This window comes from Spinacia oleracea, chromosome 5 (assembly GCF_020520425.1).
Source record: "Spinacia oleracea cultivar Varoflay chromosome 5, BTI_SOV_V1, whole genome shotgun sequence".
NCBI lineage: Eukaryota > Viridiplantae > Streptophyta > Magnoliopsida > Caryophyllales > Amaranthaceae > Spinacia > Spinacia oleracea.
In genome coordinates this window covers 29,804,413-29,828,530 of record NC_079491.1, presented here as the reverse complement: position 1 = coordinate 29,828,530, position 24,118 = coordinate 29,804,413, and the positions used below count along the sequence as shown (strand labels likewise).

Sequence of the window (24,118 nt, the reverse complement as noted above, 5' to 3'; positions counted from 1 at the left end):
GTGACCAGGTCCTTTCTGTGATCTCAGAATTCAGTTCCATTTCGGGCCAGGTTATTAATTATCAGAAGTCTTTTGTTAAGTTCAGTCTTAATACTCCGCAGGACTATCGAGATTTCCTGGCCAGGACTCTACGTCTGGGCCAGCGTACTTCTCTGGGTCCTTATTTGGGGGTTCCGGTTGATTTGGGTCGTGCTAAGTGTTCTTCGTTTTATGGGCTTGTGGATTGTATTGCTCGGAGAATTGCAAATTTCTCGGCTTTACATCTCTCGGCAGCGGAAAAACTTGTGGTCATAAACTCTGTTCTTGTTGCTTCGATCACTCATGTCCTCTCTGTCTTTAAAATTCCGCAGACAATTTGCGACAGGATAGACCACTTGTGTCTTCGCTTTTGGTGGCGGTCTTCGCCTCATTCGCGGGGAATGTCGTTGATTCCATCTTCCATTTTGTATCTTCCAAAGGGTATGGGAGGTCTTGGTATCCGTCGGATTAGTACTTTCAATCAAGCCCTTTTGGCTAAGAATGCCTGGCGAATTGTTCATCACCCTCAACTGCTTGTTTCTCGCCTGTTTCAATCCCGTTATCCTTCTTTGTCTTTGGCTGGGGCCAGATCTCCGGGTTCTCGGCCATCTTGGGGTTTTCGGAGTCTGGTTCACGGGTTTCAGGTTTTAGATCAGGGGATTGCTTGGAAACCAGGGTTAGGTGATAATATTCGGATTCTGCAAGATACTTGGGTGTCAGGCTCTTTGGTCCATTTTAGGCCGTCTATTGGTGAGTCGGTTGTGCCGACTCATGTTTCCTCGTTGATTGATCCGCGTTCTTACGCGTGGAATGTTGAGCTGGTGCATCGTCTTTTTGATGACACCACAGCCAGTAAGATTCTGGCTTTGGAACGACCTTCGTCCCCGAAGGCCGACTATTTCTTCTGGAACTGTTCCCCGAATGGGAAGTTCTCGGTTCGTTCTGCTTATGCTTTCACTAGTAGAAAAAATGTCATTTGCAGCGCGCGTAAAAGGGGCTTTTTGCAGCGTTTTTGAGCGCTGCAATTGTGATGGCTGCAAATAGTGGACTTTTATTCGCAGCGAACAAAAGCGCTGCAAAAACCAATTAATTGCAGCGCATGGTGTTTCACGCGCGTTGTAATTAGCGTCTATTTGCAACTTTGGTCTACCAGCACGCGCTGTAATTAGCGTCTATTTACAACTTTGGTCTACCAGCACGCGTTGTAATAAGCGTCTATTTGCAACTTTGGTCTACCAGCACGCGCTGCAAATAGTGCGTTTATTTTACAAAAAAAATAAATTCCTGCAGTAATACATTGGTACTACTACTCGGTACTAGCCTCCATAATTATGGTCTAACATCCATAAATAAAATCCATAAATAATATCCATAAATACATAAATAAGTAATACAGATGTACCTTCTCAAACCCTGCAAATAAAAGGAATCTACATCTATACCAAGAGATGGCGATTGTATCAAAATGTCATTTGTTTTCTCGGACAACATTTGACCCACCGCCATTCAGGTCAATCAACCTAACTAAGAGACTAGAGAGGCATGTTTCTCAACTTCTAATCCAGAATATTGCATGCGAGGATGGTCTATACAAGTCCAAACAGCTAGCATGTTAATCTGCCACCACTAAACACCCCTAAAAGATGATTAAACTTTGTATCGATTAATCTCAGCAAGAATTCAGCAGTAGCAATATTCCCGTCGATTCGCCAGGTTGATTAATAAGATCTCCAGTCACACAGATGGGTCTTGGATGCCTAGAGAATTGTGGTAAAGTGAGAAAAAGTTCCATTCGTACACTTAAACTTCTTTTAGAAGTACAAGCTCCCAAATTGCCTATGATTATGAAACCTAATAATAATAGTCATCCTTTGATAATCTAAATGATACAGACAAGCAGCTAGCGAATATACAAATAAGGAGAGAGGAACTAACTGTCAGTGGGCTCAGTAGACAGCAAATTTACCACATGCGTTACTGTAGCATCCAGTCCCTCCTGATCATCTGGAGCATCTTCAGATAGCTCTTGTACATCAAAGCCTGATTTAATTCGCATTGCAAATAATTATGTCAGCATTGCAGAACTGCAAAATTTAAGCTCTGGTCCATAACAGCTAATTAGCAGTTTTATTAATTGACATATAGACAGAATTACATAAAGTGAGAGCATGCACATAAGCCTCCATTGTGCACAACTATACAAGGTAAAGACCTTGTTCAACCCACTTCACAAGGTGATATCCAAACAAAATAGCTCCCAAACAAGCAACACCAACATACGGTTCGACTACCAAAACTCCAGAATTCAATCTTTCTGAATGATTCAGGTTAGCACAAAACAGAAAAATAGTGCTTGACTGGAGTACAAGCAACAACACATACAGACAGAGAAAAGATGCAGTCTAGATACTTTTACTGAATTCCGTACCTTGTATATTAGTAGAGAAATTGATTTCATCAGATCCCCAACAACAATGAAATCACCACGAGTCTGGACATACAACTGGCAAGAATGTGCCCATGGTGTCCACATTCAAACTGTAACTCGTGAGTTCCATCATCCCGAAGCATCCACTTATAAAGCTGAATTTTCTGATTGATGGCAGCAAGCAGCTTGCCGTTGAAGGCATTAAGTGAGTAACACTGCACCTTTAGTTTCTTTCTCAGCAATGAGTTGCAGCTTTCCGTCTTCAACAACAAAAACCAGAATTCTTCCCTACAACATTTACATGATAATATGATAGATTAGATATCCTTAACAGAGAAAAGTGACAAAAAAAAACTCTGGATTGCAAAATGTTTATAATCATTTAAGTAATTCAATTTTCACAAGGAAACTCCATAATTCTGTGCATAGATGGAAGGGGTTCGACATTTTATGAATTCCGATTCGAAACCCTTCATTCCTTTCAAGCCATTATACTGAGTAGAAAATTGGAACAGCGTAAATAACTCTAATGGAGCAGCTTTAAATAAGTTGTATTCGCCACCAGAAAAGCCTTTCTTCCACTACAACATGCCAAGATAGTTCCACTACCATACCACTGAATGTTTATATACTGTTTCCCTTTTTTTGACAGATATCATCAGAAGACAGATGCATGAAATATGAACTCCATGAAAATCTAAAACTCTACCTTGGTTGGCTCATTTTCCTCAGGTAAAACATATGTTGTTCCAACACAGTAGTAAACTTTGATGTCATCTGAGAATGAGCAACTCAGTATGGAGCAACCACATTCATAAGTATCAAGTGCATAAGTAGATATGATCTCAAAGGTTTGGTCATCCAACAAGCGTACAAAATGCATTTCAGATTCCTCTGCACTAGCTTGGTTGTACTTCAAACTACAAATGGCAAAAGTGCGAGTTTGTTCCTGGTGGCAGATACGCCGAGCATGTTCTCCCAGAGGAATAGATCGAATATGAAGCTTCTGAATATCATCAATGGTTCCTATTGTGAGTTCACCTTCTTTTGCGATCGCAAGGTTGTTGACAGAGAAAACAGAGGATTATTAGCACAAAAGCACCAAAGTTTATATTACAGAACTTTAGATGGTTAGCTCCATTAACATGCACAAGAATAAAAGAGAGCAATAATGCATTAAATGTCTACAGCTTCAAGGAAAACATCATGTTTCACATTTGGAAACTAGCATATTGCAAAAAAGAGTGGCATACATGAATATAGAAGCAACAAGGAATGCAATGAGCATCAACAACGAAAACTACCACCAACACCTCATTCGTCAGTGTCATGAAGTTTTTCTAAATGTACAAAGAACTAACAATGCTTAAAAAGAAAATCAATTGTATACTATGTTAAGTATCTTTCTGTTTCAATTGATTTAACTGCAGGAACAAAAAAATCTGTTATTTTACGAAGCATGGTTTGTTCTCCTGGTGAAGAAGAGAAGAAAGAAGGCACGCAAAGTTTAAAAAAGAAAGACCATGTAAGTTAATAAACAAAAGAATTAAACAAACGAAATAAAAGACAAGAGAAGTTCAATTTTCATTGACTAGATAAAAACACTAAGCATTTGAAGGAGCTGGCTAGCTTTCTTTTCATAGAGTCAATAACTAAGATAATGCACTTGGTGTTCACATCTATGTAGTTGACACTAAAGACAGCTGTTGACTGAAAAGGGTAAGCACAGCTCATGATTCATAGCTATATACTGACAAATAACTCTTAAACATCCACCATCAATAGTAAACTAGATAGGTGATCTAAAACCATTGTTTTTAATTCTGAGACAAGAACAGAGAAGATAAAAAATAGCTGACTCGCTTCTCTGAAATGCAGGACATGAATTATTGATAAGTAAAAAGCGGTTAGATTCAGATCATCAATTTATACGTGACTTACAAGAGCATGTCATACCCGTACTGACAACAAAAAGAGTACAGGTGCACAAAATACAGCGTGATTCTTGGACAACAGAAAATGAAGGATAACACAGCATCAAATAAACCAATTCAATGACAACTGCATAGTAAGCTTCGAAGATTTTTTCAGAATGCATTACCATATTGAGTATTTTTGCTAAAGATTCAGAAAATCTACTTAGAATGTGGGCATAGTGAATCCTTAATATTCCACATTAAGCACGACAATAACTTAAATAATTTCTATTGAAATACCCTTAAACATGAAGACAAAGACTGAAACAACTTGAAAAATGCAGGAAATTAAATATATATATATATACAGTTAGAGAATGTAGTTTTAAAAGCTTCCATGGGCACGTAATCAAAGACAAGAAACCTCATTTTCCCTACAGAACAAAAATTCACAAGAGCTTAAAGTTGGATAGTAAGAGTAGTTTTGACATCGACCTACCATTATTGCAATTAGATTGAAGACAACAATTAATTTAGATAATCCAATGCCCCTAACTTCTATAAAGCAACCTTATTATGTTATGTCCACCCTTTTAATCAATTGTATACAATCCTCAATTACAACTGACTGAAAAAATAAAATTAAAAACAAATGATTACAAGTACTCTGTGATTCTTTATTCAGATAATGAAACAACCCAATTCTATAATTAAGGCAAAAATTACTTCTCAGCTGCACGGGATTCAAAATTTAAGACGGGCAGAATCATACCTTGAGCCAGAAGGAGAAGGAACAACTTCACCTAATCCGTCTTCCTCCAATGCTAAGATGATAAAATACCGGCCCTTTCTTCCAATTTATCCCGGCCAGTTCCCAAACCAGTGCCCCCTTTGAATAACTGAAGAGTTCTGGTACTGTATTTGGTGATCTTTTGGTTCCCTAGACTTAACTGGTACGACACTGTCATCTCCAAAGTTCTTCTCAGGGACACTGAATTCCTGCTGCTGATTATACGACGGCTCACAGAACTGATTACCTGCACTTGAATTATATTCAAATAGGTCCAGGTACTCATGAACCTCTCCTCCTCCCGTTAAAAACCCATTTGTATTTAGGTTGTTTCTGTTCTTACCTGGGTTAAAGTAGCAACCATGAAGCAGCTTCATTCTCATCCGCTTCATGATCAGTGGTCTGATCATCTCCCTTAGGCAGGTCCAGGAATCCGAGTAAATTCCAAAAACTCAAACCAATTTGGCCAGAAAAATTCCAAAAACAAATGAAATCGAGTAAATTCCAAAAACTCAAACCAATTTGGCCAGAAAAATTAACAAAATCGACCTAAATAACATGAAAAAAACAAAAACAAAAAACAAAATTAACCAAAAAATGACCCGAATCGGTCTTCCAGTCAATAAAACCACCCAAAATTACATCAAATCAAACGAAGAATAATCAACCCTAAAATCAATCAAATCACCCAAACATCATAAACCAAACAAACTTCCAAGAACAAATAGAGATTAAGGCTCGAATCCATACCGCAAAGCCAACAACGAAGGTTGAACATCGAGCCGCAGAAGGTCGAATTCTTTCTCTCTCTTCCGCCCTCTTTTCATCTCTCTGTAGACAGCTATTGAAATCTTGATGTAAAATCGAAAGATTACGAGATCTTTGGAGGAAGATTGAAAGGGAGATTCACAATGAGATTTACAAAGAGAGATGAATGTTGGTTAGGGTTCAGAGATTGGATTTGCAATGGAGTAGATCAAAGATAAAGAGGAAATAATAATCGCCGGTGAGATTTGCGAAGGAGAACTGTAAATGAGTTTTGGAGATTTGATAATTAGGGCTGAGATCTGAGAATGGATCAACTCAGAAGGAAAATGTCGGTTGAAGTTATATTGCAGCGAACACTAAAGGGCAGAACTGCAATTAATTGCACTAATTGCATCTTATATTACCCCATACGCGCTGCGATTATTTTTTTTAAAAAAAAATATATTTTTCTTAGCGCGTTGTTCATATAATCGCTGCGAGTAATTCATTTATACCTTGACCCGCGTTGACCAAATCCTTATCGCAGCGAGTGTAACTTGTATGAGTTGTAATTGGTGAGTTGCAAATGACGATTTCTCTACTAGTGTTTGCTTATGAGCTCCCTCCATAATGTGGCTTCCGACGCTTCGTTTCCTTCAGCGTCCTGGTGGAAACACTTCTGGGGTTTGAATATTCTTCCTAAGCTCAAAGTTTTCTTCTGGAAGCTGCTCCGCCATGGTCTCCCTTTGGCTTCCGTTCTCCAGAAACGAGGGCTGCCAGTTGATCCGACTTGCTCGTTCTGTCATCTTTTTCCAGAGGACGCTGAGCACCTGTTTAGGGATTGTCCTTTGATCCACCAGTTCTGGGCTTCTTCCCCCGTGCATCTGTTCTTGCCCTCTGCGTCAGGTTCCCCGGAGAGTTGGTGTCTGGCTTTTATGTCCAACTGCTCTTCTGCTTCGTCTCGTTATGAGCTGTTCGACCATTTCATTGTGATCTTATGGTCTACTTGGATTCTACGCAATAATGTAAGGTTTAGGGATGCTTCCTGGGATCCAGGCGCGCTAATGGTTTTATCGACTTCCTGGAAGTTGCGGTGTTTTCAGGCTCGTGTTGCTACTCGGTTTTCCTCTTCCCGTGCTCGTTGTTCTCTTCCTGATCCTGTGATCTTGCCTGCTCAGTTGGAACCTGGGGATTGTGCTGTTTGTTGTCTCATTTCAGATGGGGCTTGGGACTCTTCTACTAATGCGGCTGGGTTAGGCTGGATTCTTAAGGACATAGTCTCTCTTGGCTGCTCCGGGGGTGGGGCTCAGGCTTGTGTCCTTGGTTCTGCCTTCCAGGCAGAGTTATCAGCTTGCCTCTGGGGTCTGAGGATAGCCATTCGACGTGGTTTTACTGGTGTTCTTTTGCTTACAGATTCGGCTGTTCTGGTTAATTTGTTGTCGACTTCTCAAGACGGTCCTACTGCGGTTACTTGGGCGCTTCAGGAGCTACGGGGTCTGATTTCTTCCTTAGCTTGGTTCTCCGCCCAGAAAGTGTCACGCCAGACTGTGTCCCCGGCTCATTTGTTGGCTTCTTCGGCTCGCCGTCGTCATCTTATTAGGCATAGGTTTTAGTTTTGCTCTTTGTTTGCTTTCTCTTCCTTTGTTAGTTCTCTTGTTAAAAAAAAATCATTTAGCCTTTTAGTTTAGGCCAAGTTAGATATATCTACGCTGATCTCTACGCTCTAGCTTAATTGGCAGCAATAATAATAATGATTACCAAACTCTTTGTAAAGGATTGACCAGAATGAAAACTACTCTTATAAATCCTATTATTGTAATTACATCTTAATGATATTATGTGATATGAAGTATAATATTTTGTAATAACAAGTTAACAGTAGAATATGTAGCCTTTAATAAAGTACTTATATTCTGCTACGTATAATTTTAGCAAACGTCAAACAACTGTATTACATAAGAACTTAATCTAACTAATACTTTTATTATTGACTTTCAAAACTACAAGTGAGATACTTTAGCTAAAATAATTAAGCTATTAATTTAACTATTTTTTTTTTTTTTTTATCGTGCACGGGCCACCAACTGGTATCACTAAAAAAAAAAAGAAAAAAAAAAACTTATTATATATTCCGAATTTCCTCATAGAGTGTATTGAATACAAAACAAAATTCCGTTGCCGGGACTTGAACCCGGGTCTCTCGGGTGAGAGCCGAGTATCCTGACCAACTAGACTACAACGGATTGCTGATACTGATGCAAACCAACGTTTATATATAAACGCCTTATTTCGATAGACTAAGCACCAATTTGAACAGTAGGTATGGATAATTGGAGAATTATTAGGATAACCTCAGGCATAACTCATACGATGTCAACAGCTGATCTAATCGTCTCAAGTTAATTACTAGGCAAATTTGTCAGAAACCACCTTTTAAATTAGAGATTTTGCAAGAAATCACCTTTTAAAAATTAAATTGCGAGAAGAAACCCGATTTATAATTTTTTTTTGCCAGAGACCACCTTTAGCTAGATTCCGGTGATTGACTCTTTTTCCCGACATTGACTTGCACACAAGTCAACAACTACTTGCAGTAATTCATTCAAAAATGCATATAAATACTCAAAATCTCAACACACCATCAACCAAAATACAATCAATCAAATTAGAAGGAGTTGAATGTCCCTAATTTCAACTTTTGACTTTGATATTTTTTTTAGTTTATTGAGTGATATGTAAAATGAGTAAGAGGGTTTATGGAAGATATACCCAGATATTCAACAAAATTTGAGGAAGAAACCCAAAAATTCAGATGAGCGGTGTTTAAGGGAAAATTAAAGAGAAAAATATGAAAAAAAATATTTAATATTTGTTTTAAAAAGTCATGTGCAAGTCACATGTAAATTCAACGCCGAAAAAAAGAGTCAACTACCGGAATCAGGTTAAAGTGGTCTCTCGCAAAAATATTTATAAATAAGATTTCTTCTCGCAATTTATTTTTTAAAAGGTGATTTCTCGCAAATTCTATATTTTAAAAGGTGGTTTCTGACAAATTTGCCTAATTACTAACAACCTGATTGATAATCAAATGTAAACAGCTTAACAAGAATTAAGAAGGTAACATTAATTAGCAAAATAGCAACCCCAGTTTGGTTCTCGATCAAAAGTGATATGGGTAATAATTAATGGCTGCATAGCTATGCATCTATCTCTAGATGCATATGAGCCAAGACACACTACATTATACATACCCATTTTTCTCTCTCCTCTAACCTTTTCCCATTTTCTCTCTCATCAAACCCCATTTTATTTTTCTCTCACCATTTTCTCTTTCATCAAAACCTCCACATTCTCTCTCATCAAACTACATATTTATCTCTCTTTACACCTCCAATTTGACTCCGATGGATTCCACAGTGACGGTTACTCATGCGATTCCGGCGAATTTCTAGTCGGATTCGTCGAATCTATGGTCAGATCTATCGAATTTTTGGTCGGATATGCCAAATTTTGGTCAGATCTGTCAATTTTCTGGTCGAATATGTCGAATTTCTGATCGATTTCGGCGAATTTTTTATCAGATCCGTCGCATATCTCTCTCCTCTCTTTACGCCAATCCATATTTGTGTGAAATTCGTGAGTTTTCTTTGTAAATTGATCTTTAATTTGCATTTATTCAAGGTTTTTGCTGCGAATTCGTGTTTAATAATTTGGTAGTTTCGCCACCAAATTTGATTGTGATTTTAATTTACATATTGTCGTTAATTGATTTCGTGGTTGGAGATGTTCAAATTAATATATGGAGATGTTCAAAATAATATATGTAGGTGTTCATTTTTTTTAAACAACAATTTTATGCTGCGATTTTAGATCTATCACCGTTCATGTTTGATTTATAAAGTTCGATGTTCGGAATTGTAGAATGAACTACATTTGGTAACTTCATATTGTGTTGTTGTTGTTGTTGTTGGGATTGTTGTTCGTGGTGCTTGTGGTAGTTATTGCTGAATATTAATTCTGAATTTGTTATGTTCAGTTTATAATTTATCATGTTCAACTTATAAAAGATGATGTTCACAAATAATAACACTTTTGTGTGATGTTCAGTTTTTCAACTCTCGTGTTAAACTTATAAAGAATCATGTTCAACTAAATTCAACTTATAAAACTGATATGTTCAACACTTTGGTGTGATGTTGTTCAACGAAATTTAACTTATAAAACTAATATATGTTCAATACTTTGTGTGATGTTCACTTTCTCAAATCTCATGTTCAACTTATTAAGAATTATATACAACTAAATTTAACCTATAAAACTATGACATCTTCAACACTTTGTGTGATGTCCAGTTTCTCTAGTCTTAGGTTCAACTTATACAGAATCATGTTCAACTAAAAGGCAAGCATCGACATTAATAAAATAAAAAATAAAAAAATCAGTATACCTTCAAACAACGAGCCAAAAGCATTCTTTAAAACTAATGTTCATTATTCTTTACTAAAAGATCATGTTCAGATTTTATAAGTAGGTGTTCATTATTCTTTACTAAAATATCAAAATTGGCACCTTCTAAATATTGTCATGTTCAGTTTATAACTCATTATGTTCAACTTATAAAAGATGATGTTTAATTTATAAAAGATGATGTTCACAAATAAGAACACTTTTGGGTGATGTTCAATTTTTCAAATCTTATGTTCAACTTATACAAAATCATGTTCAACTACATTCAACTTATAAAACTAATATATGTTCAATATTTTTGTGTGATGTTCAATTTCTCAGTCTCATGTTCAACTTATAAAGAATTATGTACAGAATCATGTTCAACTAAAAAGGCAAGTAGCAACAGTAATAAGCAGTTGTTCATTATTCTTTACTAAAATATCAAAATTGGCACTTTCTAAATATTGTCATGTTCATTTTATAACTCATCATGTTCAACTTATAAAAGATGATGTTCAATTTATAAAAGATGAAAATAAGAACAATTTTGTGTGATGTTCAGTTTCTCAAGTCTCGTGTTCAACTTATAACGAATCATATTCAACTAAATTCAACTTATAAACTATCATATGTTCATGAATAAGAACACTTTGTGGGATGTTCAGTTTCTCAAGTCTTATGTTCAATTTATACAGAACAATGTTCAACTAACAACATTATGATTTTCATGCAGGAAGGAAAAGGTTAATATGAATGCGCCAACAAAACAAAAAAAAGAAACCGATTCAGAAATGAAAGATGTGGTATTAAGAGAGGCTGCAAAAATTGAACGCAAAAACAACAAGAAAAGAATCTGCAAATAAGGAAGCAGATTGAAAGAGAAAAACGACCGGTCTAACGAAAAAGTGGAAGCCGAAAGGAAAGAAGTAGAAAATTTAGAACTAAAATAGAAGAAGCATATAAAAAAATAGATGATATGTTCATTTTTTGAACATGAATGTTCATTAAGTTACTTTAAATATCCATTTGTTTGTTCCTTATTGTGCTTGCAGCTTACTCAAATAATGAGATTTTTTTGGGGGGAAAAAGCGTTATACAATCTTTAGAAGAAAAAAAATTAAAATTAAAAATTTGAAAAAAAGAAGAAGAAAAGGAAACAGAATAATACACTAAAAAAGGAAGGTTGAAACTGCTAAAACGAAGCAGTTGAAGCTCATATGCATGCAATTTTGCATGCATAGCTATGCAGCAAAAAATTTGGGGTGATATGGGTGAGCTATGAGTTGAAACTGAATAGTCCAATTCAGGTGCTTAATTACGTTAAGCCCATAAAAAAACCGGTTATTAAAAACTTGGGCCAACTGGCCCATCAGCTGTTTATGGTAATGCTATAGAATTTAGATGGCTTGTAGGCGCGCGTAGTAGCTAGTGATGTACTCCGTAAATAATTAAACCTGGCAATTGACATATCGTAAGTTCGTAGTGTCGGCAAATGAGCAAAGATATAATTATAAAAAGTGGTGAGGCTAATAATTGATGCTAATTATGAGCAACTTAGCGCTGTTACGAAACAGCATATTAAAGAAAAAGTATTAACTGCCTTTTTGTTCATTAGTGTTGGTTAAATTATTTGCATCTTATAGAGTATTGGAGTAGTAAGTAGTAACGTGCAATTGTTATTTACTTGAATCCAAATCATTTTTGGGATATGTTTCAATTCCTACCTGTGCAAATCCCGGAAAATGATATCTTATCTTTGGCTAAGATTTTTAAGTTTGCTCAAGTATTTTTAAATCATAATCTTTTGAAAAATCAGTTTAAGTCTTTAACCATTTGGAGAGAATGAAGTGATCCCTCGTAGGCCGGCCTTGTTTTTAATTTATTAGCCTTATTTTCACTTATTTCTTTCTAAGTAAGTCCAAATAATAAAATTTAAGGACATAAGTTTATACAAGTAATACAAATATTGTACTCCGTAATTGACAAGCTTAATTTGGGGGTACATTAGAGGTGGACCACAGGGCAAATTAATATTGGTTGTCATCGCGGCGGATGTTGAGACAAAATATATAAGTGCAACTACCTTAGCTTGGCGCATTGCTAGCCATTCAACTAACCCAAATGTATCTGATAGAGTATAAAATTAATCTTGGGACTTCAACCATCAGCTTAAGCGTTTGGTTGAGTTGGTCCTTTGACATGGTATCGGAGCCAGCGTGACGCAAAGATCACGGGTTTAAATCTCATCCACCCCTCCTTTTAAAGTGGAGTAGTACGTTACGGAGTTTTGAAATGAGTTTTGTATTATGGAATGAGTACGTTTATTGGACCACCAAATCATTAAAGCTCTACGGAGTATTTGCTTTTGACGAGAGCGAGGTGTACACTGTACACTGTACTGCTACTCAGTACTCCGTATAATGTCTGCTGCGTATATGCGGAGTATATATCAAATGTACACGCACGGAATACTCCGTATAATGGAGTATACTCCGTATATACCATGCGGTATTATATGAAGTACTCCCTAGTACATATTCATGCATACATCATAGATGGAGTACCTCGTTTATTTAGTGCGGAGACAGAGACTGAAACTGTCACAATCACAACTCACAAACGAGGAAAAAGGTAGAGAAATCGAAATATATTTTTGTTGAGGTAATAATTAATTACATATGGATTATAAACATGCATCAAATTAAATAAAGAGACAATCATGCATTACTTTAGGGCAAATTAAGACAATTATTATGGTAGTCAGTAACTAATTAAGATCCAAAAATCTTAGTTATTATACTTTTATTTGACAATGAACCGTCACTAAAGTTGCTTGATGTGTTAGAAATAGTTTTCATTTGAAGTAGTATGTGGGAGTATTCTCTACATAGAAGAAATATGATATGTTGCGAAGTATATCCTTAAGTATGCTTTTGTGTTTCAAATAATGAATTGAGTTGGGCCTAAATTGTTGGGCTAAGTGTGGCACTGAGCTTAATTAGTATGCTTGTAATTTGGTTGATAATGTGGTTATATATTATTAATCAAGACTAACACACGGTTCTTATACTTCTCAAAATAATTTCCAAAATACATGTTTATGAGAATGGATTAACTTTGAATCCTTCAGCAATATAATAGGGATCGGATAATATTATCATAAAGACAAAGATTGACTCGTACTAATCTAGTTTCTGTAATTTTCATTATTATACTTGATTTGGATTATTATTTTCCCTTGGTGAAAACTTAATTGAGTTATAAGTTGATTCTTGAAGCCAGGGATAAAATCCAACATCAGGGTCATACATAAAGTACCAAGTGGCGACTAAACAGACAAAACATAAGTTTATAGAAGAGTAACAAAGCTTGGACTATACTTTGCTAGCTTATAGGCCTAGCTAGGACTAATTAAGGAACAAACGAATGCCCGTAATCCGTATGAATTAATGAAATACTAACATAGTAACATGTGATAATATAAGAAGTGAGTGGACTGGAAAATGCCAAATGACCTGTAAAATTTGCTTGCATAATAATACTCCGTCAAAAAAAAAATGTTGCATAATACTAAATTAACCTAAAGCTACGCATTGCATGTGCAGGTCACATGGGCAACTAGACAACACGTTCACTCTTTATAGTGACGAGAGGTCGTACAAATTTGTTAATTTGTTAATGTCTTGATTAGCTTTGCAAAGATACCTAATTTCACCAACTTCAATATCATCACTATTCACTAAACTATACACTAGTGTATTAGTGAAGTGTATCGCTTATCTTCATCTAATATCACAACTCTTCCTTACTCTTTTGACTTTTTCACTCTCCTATTTGTAGGTATGTTAATTATAATGTGTCATCCGGCTCATTTTATATTATCGTACGTGCTGCTACATGTTGATGTTACATCTCCTTTATAACACCAACATGGCGCCTTATCATCATGTCATATACATGTTGTTTGGGCTCCCAATTGATATTCAATTGGGCCACTAAGTCCAAAGTCCAATGGCTCTAAACAACAGCATCAAACCTTACCACTATGGCTATTCAGCCATCCATTAAGGCCCAATGCCCAATAGCAATAAATGACCTATGGGCATTTATTATGCAAACACTATAAATAGGCCACCAAGGCTCACACCTCAAGGTACGTCCAATTTATCGCCTTAAGACTACTCTTCTAGAGAACTTCTCTCTAGAATCCGAGCATCGTTCTTACTTAGGCATCGGAGGGGCTTTCCTCGGAAACACCCCCGAGGCTAGTGACTTTGCTCTTGTGCAGGTGAATTCGGACTCGACTCATTCAAGCAAGCAAGATCTTCAACACATACGAAAGGGCCTTCATTCGAAGCCCATTGTTTCCATCTTTACAACACCGGAACAATTTGGCGCCGTCTGTGGGGAAGAACACTTCAAAGCCTTTGAAAGACATTAACCACCTCTTTCTGCAAAATGGTTAATGATGTTATAAAAAACAATGATGACGATATGATAGTGCGGTCAGATTCAGAATCTGACGAAGAGGAGCACCTCAATCGGTGGCGAGGTCACAGCCAAGCAGAGCTACGACCGCCACAAACGCAGGACCTCCGATTCCAACTAGGGAAGAGCTCACTGCGGCCATGACCATCATGCAAAACTTCCTCTTCAATGAGAAGCAGCAAGGATTGGCAAAAGACCGCAGAGAAGAGAGGAGGACCAGGCGAAGGCTGAACGAGCAGCCCAGTGTAGAAGTGTCCAGACCCGAACGAGAGCTTCTTCCCTTGACAGGAACACACCTGACGTCGAGATGGATGGAAAGCACGTGGGACACCCAAAAAAGGGCACAACAACAACCAGATTGGTTTGCAAAACCATCGCCTACTCCAACAGCTCTCCAAAGCGAATCGACTACTCATAATGCTCGGATCCGAAGCTCGGTGCTCAGCAGGTTGAGGCCCTCGGTCCACTCAAGGTTAAGACCCTCGATCCATACGAGACTCGGGGTAGGCGAATCAAGCAGATCTGGCGAACGACCCGAGGTCAGTAGCCGAGAAAGAAGAAGAGACAGGAGGCATGATCGAACCCCTAGCCCCCATCGTACGCCCGAACGTTCTAATCACATAACCTCGGCGAACGAAGGCATCAGGGCTAGACTCGGGAAAAGAATCATGACTCCCACGTCATCCCCTTTCTCGGACGAGCTGATCAGGGAAGAGATACCAAAGGTAAGACTGCCAGCACACCTGACATATAGCGGAATCACGGGTCCGAGGGATCATGTCATCTCCTACGAGCAGCAAATGTTCTTGAGTCCCTACTCCGAAGCATGTTGGTGTAAATATTTCCCAACCACGCTAACCGGAGTGGCGGGAGAGTGGTTTAGATCGCTGCCGAAGGGATCGATCAAAAGCTGGAAGAAGCTGAAAAAGAGATTCTGCACACAGTTCGTGAGCAACAATCGCCCCGAGCGAACCACGGCAGAACTGACCTCAATCCAACAAGAAAGAGACGAAAGTCTAAGAGAGTTCATGGCCAGATTCATGAAGGAATCAACAAACATACCAAACTTGCAGCCAGATGTGGCCATCTTCGCCTTGAAGCACGCGCTCCAGGAAGGGAAATTCCGTGATAAGCTCTCGATGAAAAACCCCTCCAAAATAGCCGACGTGCTCCAAATGGCTGATGCGTTCATCAGAACCGAAGAGTTCAACAAAGCCGCTGCAAGGTTGAAAGGATCGTCGGATCCGAGAGACACAAAAAATGCCCAGAGCAAGCCCGAGGGCGGCTCAAGGAAAGGGAAGGAGAAAGTAGGAGTTAGAGAGATGAGCCCGAAGAAAGACGGGAGAAGGGGTGAACTTCAACCCAGATACACTAACTATACTCCACTAACTCTGCCCAGAAAAGAAATCTTTAGCCCCAACAGAAATGATGAAAAGTGGAAACTACCTGGGAAGCTCAAGTCCAACCCAGCTCGGAGAAACAAGAACAAATGGTGCGAGTTTCATGATGACTTCGGTCACCACACCGAAGAATGCAACTCGCTGAAAGACAACATTGAGGACCTCGTTCGCCGAGGCTACCTGAAACAATACTTGTTAGACCGAAGGGAGGAAAAAGAAAAGGCCGCAAGTGGCAAACAACACGAGCAACCCCAGAAAAGGGTCTACGAAGCAACAGGGCACAAGAAGAATGACATCCTAGTGGTGTTCGGGGGACAGAAGTCTGGCCAGGCCAGCAAGAAACACCTAAGAGCTCTCACCAATCGAGTCAACTTCAGCGCAGTGGGAGACAACCAACCACACCCCCCGAACATGACCTTCACTGCCGATGATTGCTTCGGAGTCCAGTACAAACATGACGATCCTCTAGTCATTTCCATGGACCTCAATAACCACAACGTACACCGAGTGTTGGTCGACGGAGGAAGTGCCGTCAACATCATCTTCAGAAACTGCTTCGAGCAACTGATCCTCGAAGAGTCAGAGGAAGCATTGACGAAAGTCAGTTACCCCCTGATCGGATTCAACGGATCCGCAGCTATCCCTCGAGGAAAGATCACCTTGCCAGTCACAGTGGGCGAAGGCCAAGCAGCAAAAACCCTTCGGGACGAATTTCTGGTGATGGACTGCGACTCCGTATACAACGTAATCATGGGAAGAACCATGATTCACAAGATGCAGGCAGTTCCCTCCACATACCATCAGCTGATGATATACGTCTCGGACGCAGGATTCGCCGAACGAATTAGAGGTGATCAAGAGGTTGCAAGAAGAACCTGCCACACCGCCGTCCGAAAGCCCAAATTAGGAGACGGTTCGGAGGCGGAGAAAGATGCTCCAGGAGAGGAGAGTGAGGCAAAAAGGAGAAAAGCAGGCACGAGCAGCTTATCTCCCGCAGAGGTCGATGCCCGCCCCGAAACCCTGTCTCCTGAACCAGATCAGGAAATGGAGGATATCTTCCTCGAAGAAGGTTCAGACAGGAGCGTCCGAATAGGCAAGGGCCTAAGCTCGGGGCTCCGAATCGATTTGATCCAACTGCTCAGGGATCACAAAGACATTTTTGCATGGTCAGCAGCAGATATGCCAGGGATAAATCCGAAGCTGATTTGTCACAAGCTGGACGTCAACGCTGAAGCTCGGCCAATCAAACAAAAGAAGAGGAATTACTCCTCGGAGAAAAACAGAGCCATCGCCGAAGAGGTGAAAAAGTTGCAGGAGGCCGGATTCATCGAGCCATGCATGTACCCAAAATGGTTGGCCAGCGTGGTGATGGTCAAGAAAGCGAACGGCTCTTGGCGAATTTGCGTGGATTTCACAGATCTGAACCGAGCCTGCCCCAAGGACTGCTATCCCTTGCCGAGGATAGATCAATTGGTTGACTCCACCAGCGGCCATGCACTGCTCAGCTTCATGGATGCCTTTTCAGGCTACCATCAAGTGTTCATGCACCCCGACGACAGAGCAAAGACATCATTCATCACGAGCGCAGGAGTGTTCAACTACAAAATGATGCCCTTCGTCTTGAAAAATGCTGGCGCTACATACCAGAGGCTAGTTGATCACGTCTTCGCCGACCAGAAAGGGAGGAACGTCGAGGTCTATGTGGATGACTCCATCGTAAAAAGCATTAAGGAGGAAGACCATGTCAAAGACTTGGCAGAGACCTTCAGAAATCTGAGGAAATACAGCATGAAGCTGAACCCAAAAAAATGTGTCTTCGGGGTGAAGTCAGGGAAGTTCCTCGGATTCATGGTGAGCGAAAGAGGAATCGATGCGAACCCGGACAAAGTCCAAGCAGCGTTGGATTTACCCGAGCCGAGGACCAAGAGAGACGTGCAGAGGCTAACCGGCAGGTTAGCCGCACTAACAAGATTCATATCAAAAGCCTCGGACAAGGGAGCCCCTTTCTTCAAAGCACTAAAACCAAAGAGCCTCCCCGGGGGAGAAGCAGAACCAGTCAAGAAAAAGGGGGTCCCGAGGAAAGTGGATCCCGAACTGATATGGGAGCAGGAGCAAAAAGAGGCTTTTCAGCAACTCAGAGCCCACCTAGCTCAACTGCCGACACTGGCCAGACCAAAGGAGGGGGAAACCCTGTACCTATATGTCGCAGTCAGCCTTGGAACCGTCAGCGCAGTGCTTCTTCGGGAAGAAGAGAAGAAGCAACAGCCAATCTACTTCAGCAGCCGAACACTCACAGGGGCCGAAACTCGGTACCCGCTCATCGAGAAAGTTGCATATGCAGTGGTGGTAGCTGCACGAAAACTGAGGCCATACTTCGACTCCCACCAGATCACAGTACTAACTGACCAACCGCTCGAGAAAGTACTCGACAAAATAGAGAGGTCAGGAAGATTGGCTGCCTGGGCCTTCGAACTATCAGAGTTCGGCATCAAATATCAGCCGAGGACCGCCATCAAAGCACAGGCGTTGGCAGACTTCTTGGCCGAGTGCTCATACCAGGAAATGCTGGATGATACGAAAAGCACTTGGGAGGTCTTCACTGACGGATCTTCCACAGTAAACGGCTCAGGAGCAGGAGTTGTACTAATCCCCCCAACGGGGAAAAGCATAGAGTATGCATTGAAGTTCGGATTCAAAGCAACTAACAACGAGGCCGAATATGAGGCCGCAATCGCAGGGATAGAGCTTTGCTTATCCCTGGAGGCCGAGCATGTTTGCCTCAAAACTGATTCCCAGCTTGTAGCCAACCAGATCCGAGGGGAGTATGAGGCCAAGTGGCCCAGCATGACATCTTACTTAGCAAAAATTAAATCCTTAACGTCAAAGTTAAGATCCTTTGAAGTCATTCTCATCCCCCAAGGACAAAACACGCAAGCAGACGCACTGTCAAAACTCGCAAGCTCAACACTCATCGACTTAAACAGGTCGGTCCACGTGGAAGTTCACCAAGAGAGAAGCATTGACTTGCTACCCACCACAGTATGCAGTTTACGTACCGAACCCAGCTGGATGGACGCAGTAATTGCATACAAAGAAAGGGGAGAACTTCCCGAAGATAAGCTACAGGCGAGAAAGCTGAAAAGATTCAACAAGTGGTTCATCATCAGCGCCGAGGGAGAGCTCATGAGGAAATCATTCTCCGCTCCACTGCTAAAATGTGTGGGTCCAACAGACGCTGACTATATCCTAAGAGAAATCCATCTCGGGATATGCGGAAACCACATCGGAGGCAGAACATTGGCACACAAAGCCCTTCGGGCCGGATACTGGTGGCCCACTATGGTTTCCGAGGCAAAGCAGATGGCAAGGAAATGCGAGAAATGCCAAAAGTTCGCACCAGCTATCCATCAACCAGCTCAAACCTTACAATCAACACTGTATCCCTTACCATTCACACAGTGGGGGTTAGACATCATTGGTCCCTTCCCCTCAGCTACGAACCAGAAGAAGTGGTTGATTGTAGGAGTCGACTATTTTAGCAAATGGATCGAAGCTGAAGCTGTCTCCTCCATCACCGAACCTCAGGTCCGCAAGTTCATATGGCAGAACATCATCACAAGGTTCGGCATACCAAGACTGATGGTCTTCGACCACGGGAAACAGTTCGACAACACCCCACTAAAAAAGTGGTGCAAACAGTTCGGCATACACCTAGCTTACTCGGCAGTTTGCCACCCACAAAGCAACGGGCAAGCCGAAGCTGCTAACAAACTCATCCTCAACGCACTCAAGAAAAGAGTCGAGGATAACAAAAACAAGTGGTTAGATGAGCTACCCGGAACGCTATGGTCCCTTCGGACCACCGAGAAAGAAGCTACTGGGCAAACACCGTTCCACCTTGTATACGGATCCGAAGCTGTCATCCCTGTGGAAATCGGAACAGAAAGCTTGAGGATCCAGGCATACAACAGGTATGATGGACTCCAAGGAGAAAGCAACAACCAACTTCTGTCCGAAGCTCTCGACCTACTAGACGAAGCTCGGGACAATGCGAGGACACTCAACGCATCTTATTTGCAGAGGGTCAACAAGCATTACAATCGAAGAGTCAACGCCAGACCCCTAAAAGTCGGTGATCTAGTACTCAGAAACGCCGCCTCGGTTCAGAAAGGACGGATCAATGGCAAACTCTCAGCCACCTGGGAAGGACCATACATCATCCATTCCGAAAAAAGGCCAAGCACGTTTATGCTGAAACAGTTGGATGGAACAATCTTGAAGAACCATTGGAATACCGATGTTCTCAAGAAATATTTTGTATGATCTCTGTCTGTAAACCAAGTAAGTTGTTTAATGAGAAGAGGAAAGCCGTTTGGCACCATGTGTTTCATTAAACCTATCTCTATATTTCATTGTCCCTTTATATATATACATGCAGCCTCGGATCTGATCAATCCGAGACTAAAAGCAGGTTGACTTTGCCCATTCCTTGATAAAATGCAAGAAATGACCAAATCATACACTTCGGGGAATCGTCCAGAATCCTCGGATTCGCGATACCCAGATAAGCCTTGTTCGCAACAAACAGTCGCTCGAATCAAGTTATAAAACTTCGGCTCAGATCCACGGATCGCCAAAGTCATAACTAAGAGGCAGACTAGCGATCTCTTGCCCAGGTTTCCGAACCACAAGAGATCGGAAGAACAATCCAGACCTCTGAGCAGATCGACGGATTTGAAGAGTCTGGAAATTAAAGAGTCTCTTAGCAGATCTACGGATTTGAAGAACTCGCAAAATTAAAGAGTCTCTTAGCAGATCTACGGATTTGAAGAACTCGCAAAATTAAAGAGTCTCTTAGCAGATCTACGGATTTGAAGAACTCGCAAAATTAAAGAGTCTCTTAGCAGATCTACGGATTTGAAGAACTCGCAAAATTAAAGAGTCTCTTAGCAGATCTACGGATTTGAAGAACTCGCAAAATCAAAGAGTCTCTTAACAGATCTACGGATTTGAAGAGCTCGAAAATCTACGGATTCAAAGACTTAAAACTTCGAAAGTGCAAAAAATTGAAAAGAGGCAGCCAAGTAACAAACATTCATTTTTCATTCAATATTTGGGGGAAGTACAAATACATCAAACAGCTCGGTACATACCCGAGGACCCTCAAAAATTGAAAACAAAATGAAACAGTTAAAATCGGCAGCCATCAACAGACAATACCGGCCTACCGAAGTACTAAGAAAGCAAAAAGAAACAAGTACAACGCAGCGTCGAGGCAAAAGGGGGAAAGGCAAGCACACATTCGGAAGTCCTCAACTGGAACCGACCGACTCTGAAGAAGACGACTGCCCGAATCCCTAACTCTTGGGAGTCTCAGGAGCAGCCCCTAGGGGAGCATCCTTCGAAGAACCCCCAGCAGTAGTGTCACCTTCGGAATTCGCCTTCTGGGCCCGAGCCTCTGCAAGAGCAGCTTGGCGTTCAGCTTCAGCTTCGTCTCGATCAGCTTGGCACTCCACCAAGTGATCCTGGGCCCGCATCCAGAGAGGAACTTTCTCATTCCAAGGGAAATGAGGCATATGTTTCGCAAACATGCGCCGAGCACCCAGGATGCCATTCCAATACTGCTCTCTACACTGATCAGCAGTGTAGAGGTCAACTCGCTCTTGCTCCAACTTCCGAATGGCCGCATCCTTCTCTCGGATCTTCAGTTGGAGAACAGGCACCTTGTCGGCTTGGTTCTGAATAATCTCCCGATGCTTGACAAACTGCTGAAGCCTCGCCTCCGCATCCTGGCTCTGCTTAACGGCCGCCTCAAATTTAGACGTCATCTCCTTGAGAAGTCTGTCTTTTTCTTCAAGTTCGCTCGCAAACTTGGCGGCCATATCTTTCCTCTCCTTGTCGAAGGAAGCTATTTTTTCAGCATCCTCTTCGACTCGGAAGGTGAGCTTTCCAACTTCGGCCCCGATCTGCTCAGCAGAAGCTCTAGCCTCACGATTGTACTGAAGGTACAGCTGCTTGACCTCCACAAGCTCGGAGAAGAGCTGCCCAGCCTTCTGGTCCAAGATAGGAATATCACGAGCATAAGCCTCCTGATATCTCCTCAGTTGTCTCTCCTCGACCGAGCTGCACTCGGAAGCGAACGAGGACCAGAAAACAGCCTGGGAGCGAAGGAAAGATGAGCAGAAGTAGGAAAAACATAAAACAAAAACACAACTCAAAGAGAAAATCCAACACTTACCTCATTCAGGTAGTACTGGGCCATCATAGCCGGGTTCCTCTCTTCAGCTCCAGGAACCCTCCACTGCGGGTTGGCCCGAAGAAGATTCTCCCGAGCAGCTTCGGGACCCACCAAAGATCCCACGTGAGCCATGGGATTCTCTCCCAAAACCGGAGCCCTAGCATATCGAGCCATCGCCTCCCTTACTTCCTCGGGGATCCGCTTCAGCGGAACATCCGAGCAAGGGTCAGCATGGATCAATCTATCCAGGGCCGAGGTCGAAGTAGAACCCAAAGTCGAGTGGCGCCTCTTCCTCGTCAAACCCTGTTCGGGCTGCTCCTCCTCAGCAGAGGGAACATCCTTCTCAGCCTCGGGAACCTCAACATCGGGGCCTGTGAGATCCACCATCTCCTTATCTGGACTTCTCTCTCTTTCGAGAGAAACGTCAGCAGATTCCTTCTTCTCCTCGGCCACGATAGGGGCATCCGAGCCAGGAACAAAGTCGGCTTCAATCGCCTCCATCACCTTGGTGATATCCTGGATCTCGATCCCTAAAGCAGTAGACGGCTTCAGCGGAGAGGGGATGGTATCTTCCTCGGCCAACGGTTGATCCACGGGCGGCGGTTCCGCAACCACCACACTCTTTAACTTCTACCCTGGCAAGGGCATGAAGTGAAGGAGATTCTTGGGAGGAGGCATGTCTTCCGAAACCGTTTCCTACAAAACAAGCGTTCAAAGATCAGCTTCGAAAAAGGGAAAGACGGACTACAAGAAAACCTCCAAGTCAGAGCAAATACCTTCTCCGAGGACTGAGAAGCCTTCACCTTCTTCGGATGTGCGGAAGACCTCAGAAGAGTGCTACCCTTCCTTTTCCTTTGATCCTAAAAAGGGAGACCAAGGGTCAATAAATTTAGAGGAAGACAAAGGAGGAAATAAAGAAAAAAGGTGCAGTACCCGGTTCCTAGATAAAGAGATATCTATCCGAGCCGGAGATGAAACCGAAGGAACGGCACGCGGCACAACGTCAGTCCCAGGACCCTAGAAAGATGGTCCAGGACCAAGACGTTAGCCGACGGCCAACCAAAGAAAAAGAAAAGACAAACAAAAACCGAGCCTATAGAAACACTCACCGGATCTGAAGTTGTCCTCAAATCAGGAAGCACGACCTTCACTGGAACAGCTTCGGGAGAGGAGGCAGAATCCCACGGATCAGCTCGAACTTCGGATATCCGGGCAACACCCGAAGGAGACAACACGTAATCCTTCAAACGAGGATTACGAGGATTCTCTTTCCCGAACTTGTAATCAGGAGCCGAGTCGTGAATAGTCTTCAGATCCAAAGAGATGCCCAAAATCGCAGGATCAAGACAGCTAAAGCCGTACTCAGTAAAAACAAAGCACAAAAACGAGTCAGTAAAACGAGGGAAGAAAGAGGAGGACAAACTCACTGAAACACGGTCCCAGCCGAAAGACACCTACCCCTGTCAAAAATCCTGCTGAGACCGGCGACAGCAAGTATGTCCTCCCGCAAGATGTAGTTGAGGTTCGGGAGCCAGCTAGACGGCAGTTTATAGTTATCCTCCCGAGCCAAAAACCACTGGAGGAGATCCACGTAGTGGTGATGGTTCCGATCCGGAGCAGCCACGCCTCCCATATCAGGATCAG

The 24,118-nt window shown here is 41.6% G+C and overlaps 1 protein-coding gene, 1 long non-coding RNA gene and 1 other non-coding gene across 6 annotated transcripts; 1 reads left to right on the top strand and 2 right to left on the bottom strand.

Moving 5' to 3' along the window:
- Window positions 1-1,335: 1,335 nt before the first annotated feature.
- On the bottom strand, window positions 1,336-6,292 carry LOC110779094 (uncharacterized). Of its 4 annotated transcripts, XR_002531025.2 has the most exons (7): window positions 5,903-6,292; window positions 5,496-5,701; window positions 5,135-5,399; window positions 3,156-3,490; window positions 2,447-2,734; window positions 1,954-2,058; window positions 1,336-1,775 (listed from the first exon to the last, which is right to left on the bottom strand). It is a non-coding gene; the product is annotated as an uncharacterized lncRNA (long non-coding RNA). The 4 variants fall into 4 exon arrangements; XR_008920655.1 differs by having other exon boundaries at window positions 5,135-5,404; window positions 5,496-6,292; XR_008920654.1 differs by having other exon boundaries at window positions 1,985-2,058; window positions 5,496-6,292.
- Window positions 6,293-6,513: 221 nt separating this feature from the next.
- Window positions 6,514-7,512, top strand: LOC110779093 (uncharacterized). Its single transcript, XM_021983624.2, has one exon. The coding sequence runs from the start codon at window positions 6,514-6,516 to the stop codon at window positions 7,510-7,512; it is 999 nt and encodes a 332-aa protein (XP_021839316.2).
- A 557-nt stretch (window positions 7,513-8,069) lies between these two features.
- Window positions 8,070-8,142, bottom strand: TRNAE-CUC (transfer RNA glutamic acid (anticodon CUC)). The gene has a single exon. It is a non-coding gene; the product is annotated as a tRNA-Glu (tRNA).
- Window positions 8,143-24,118: the final 15,976 nt, after the last annotated feature.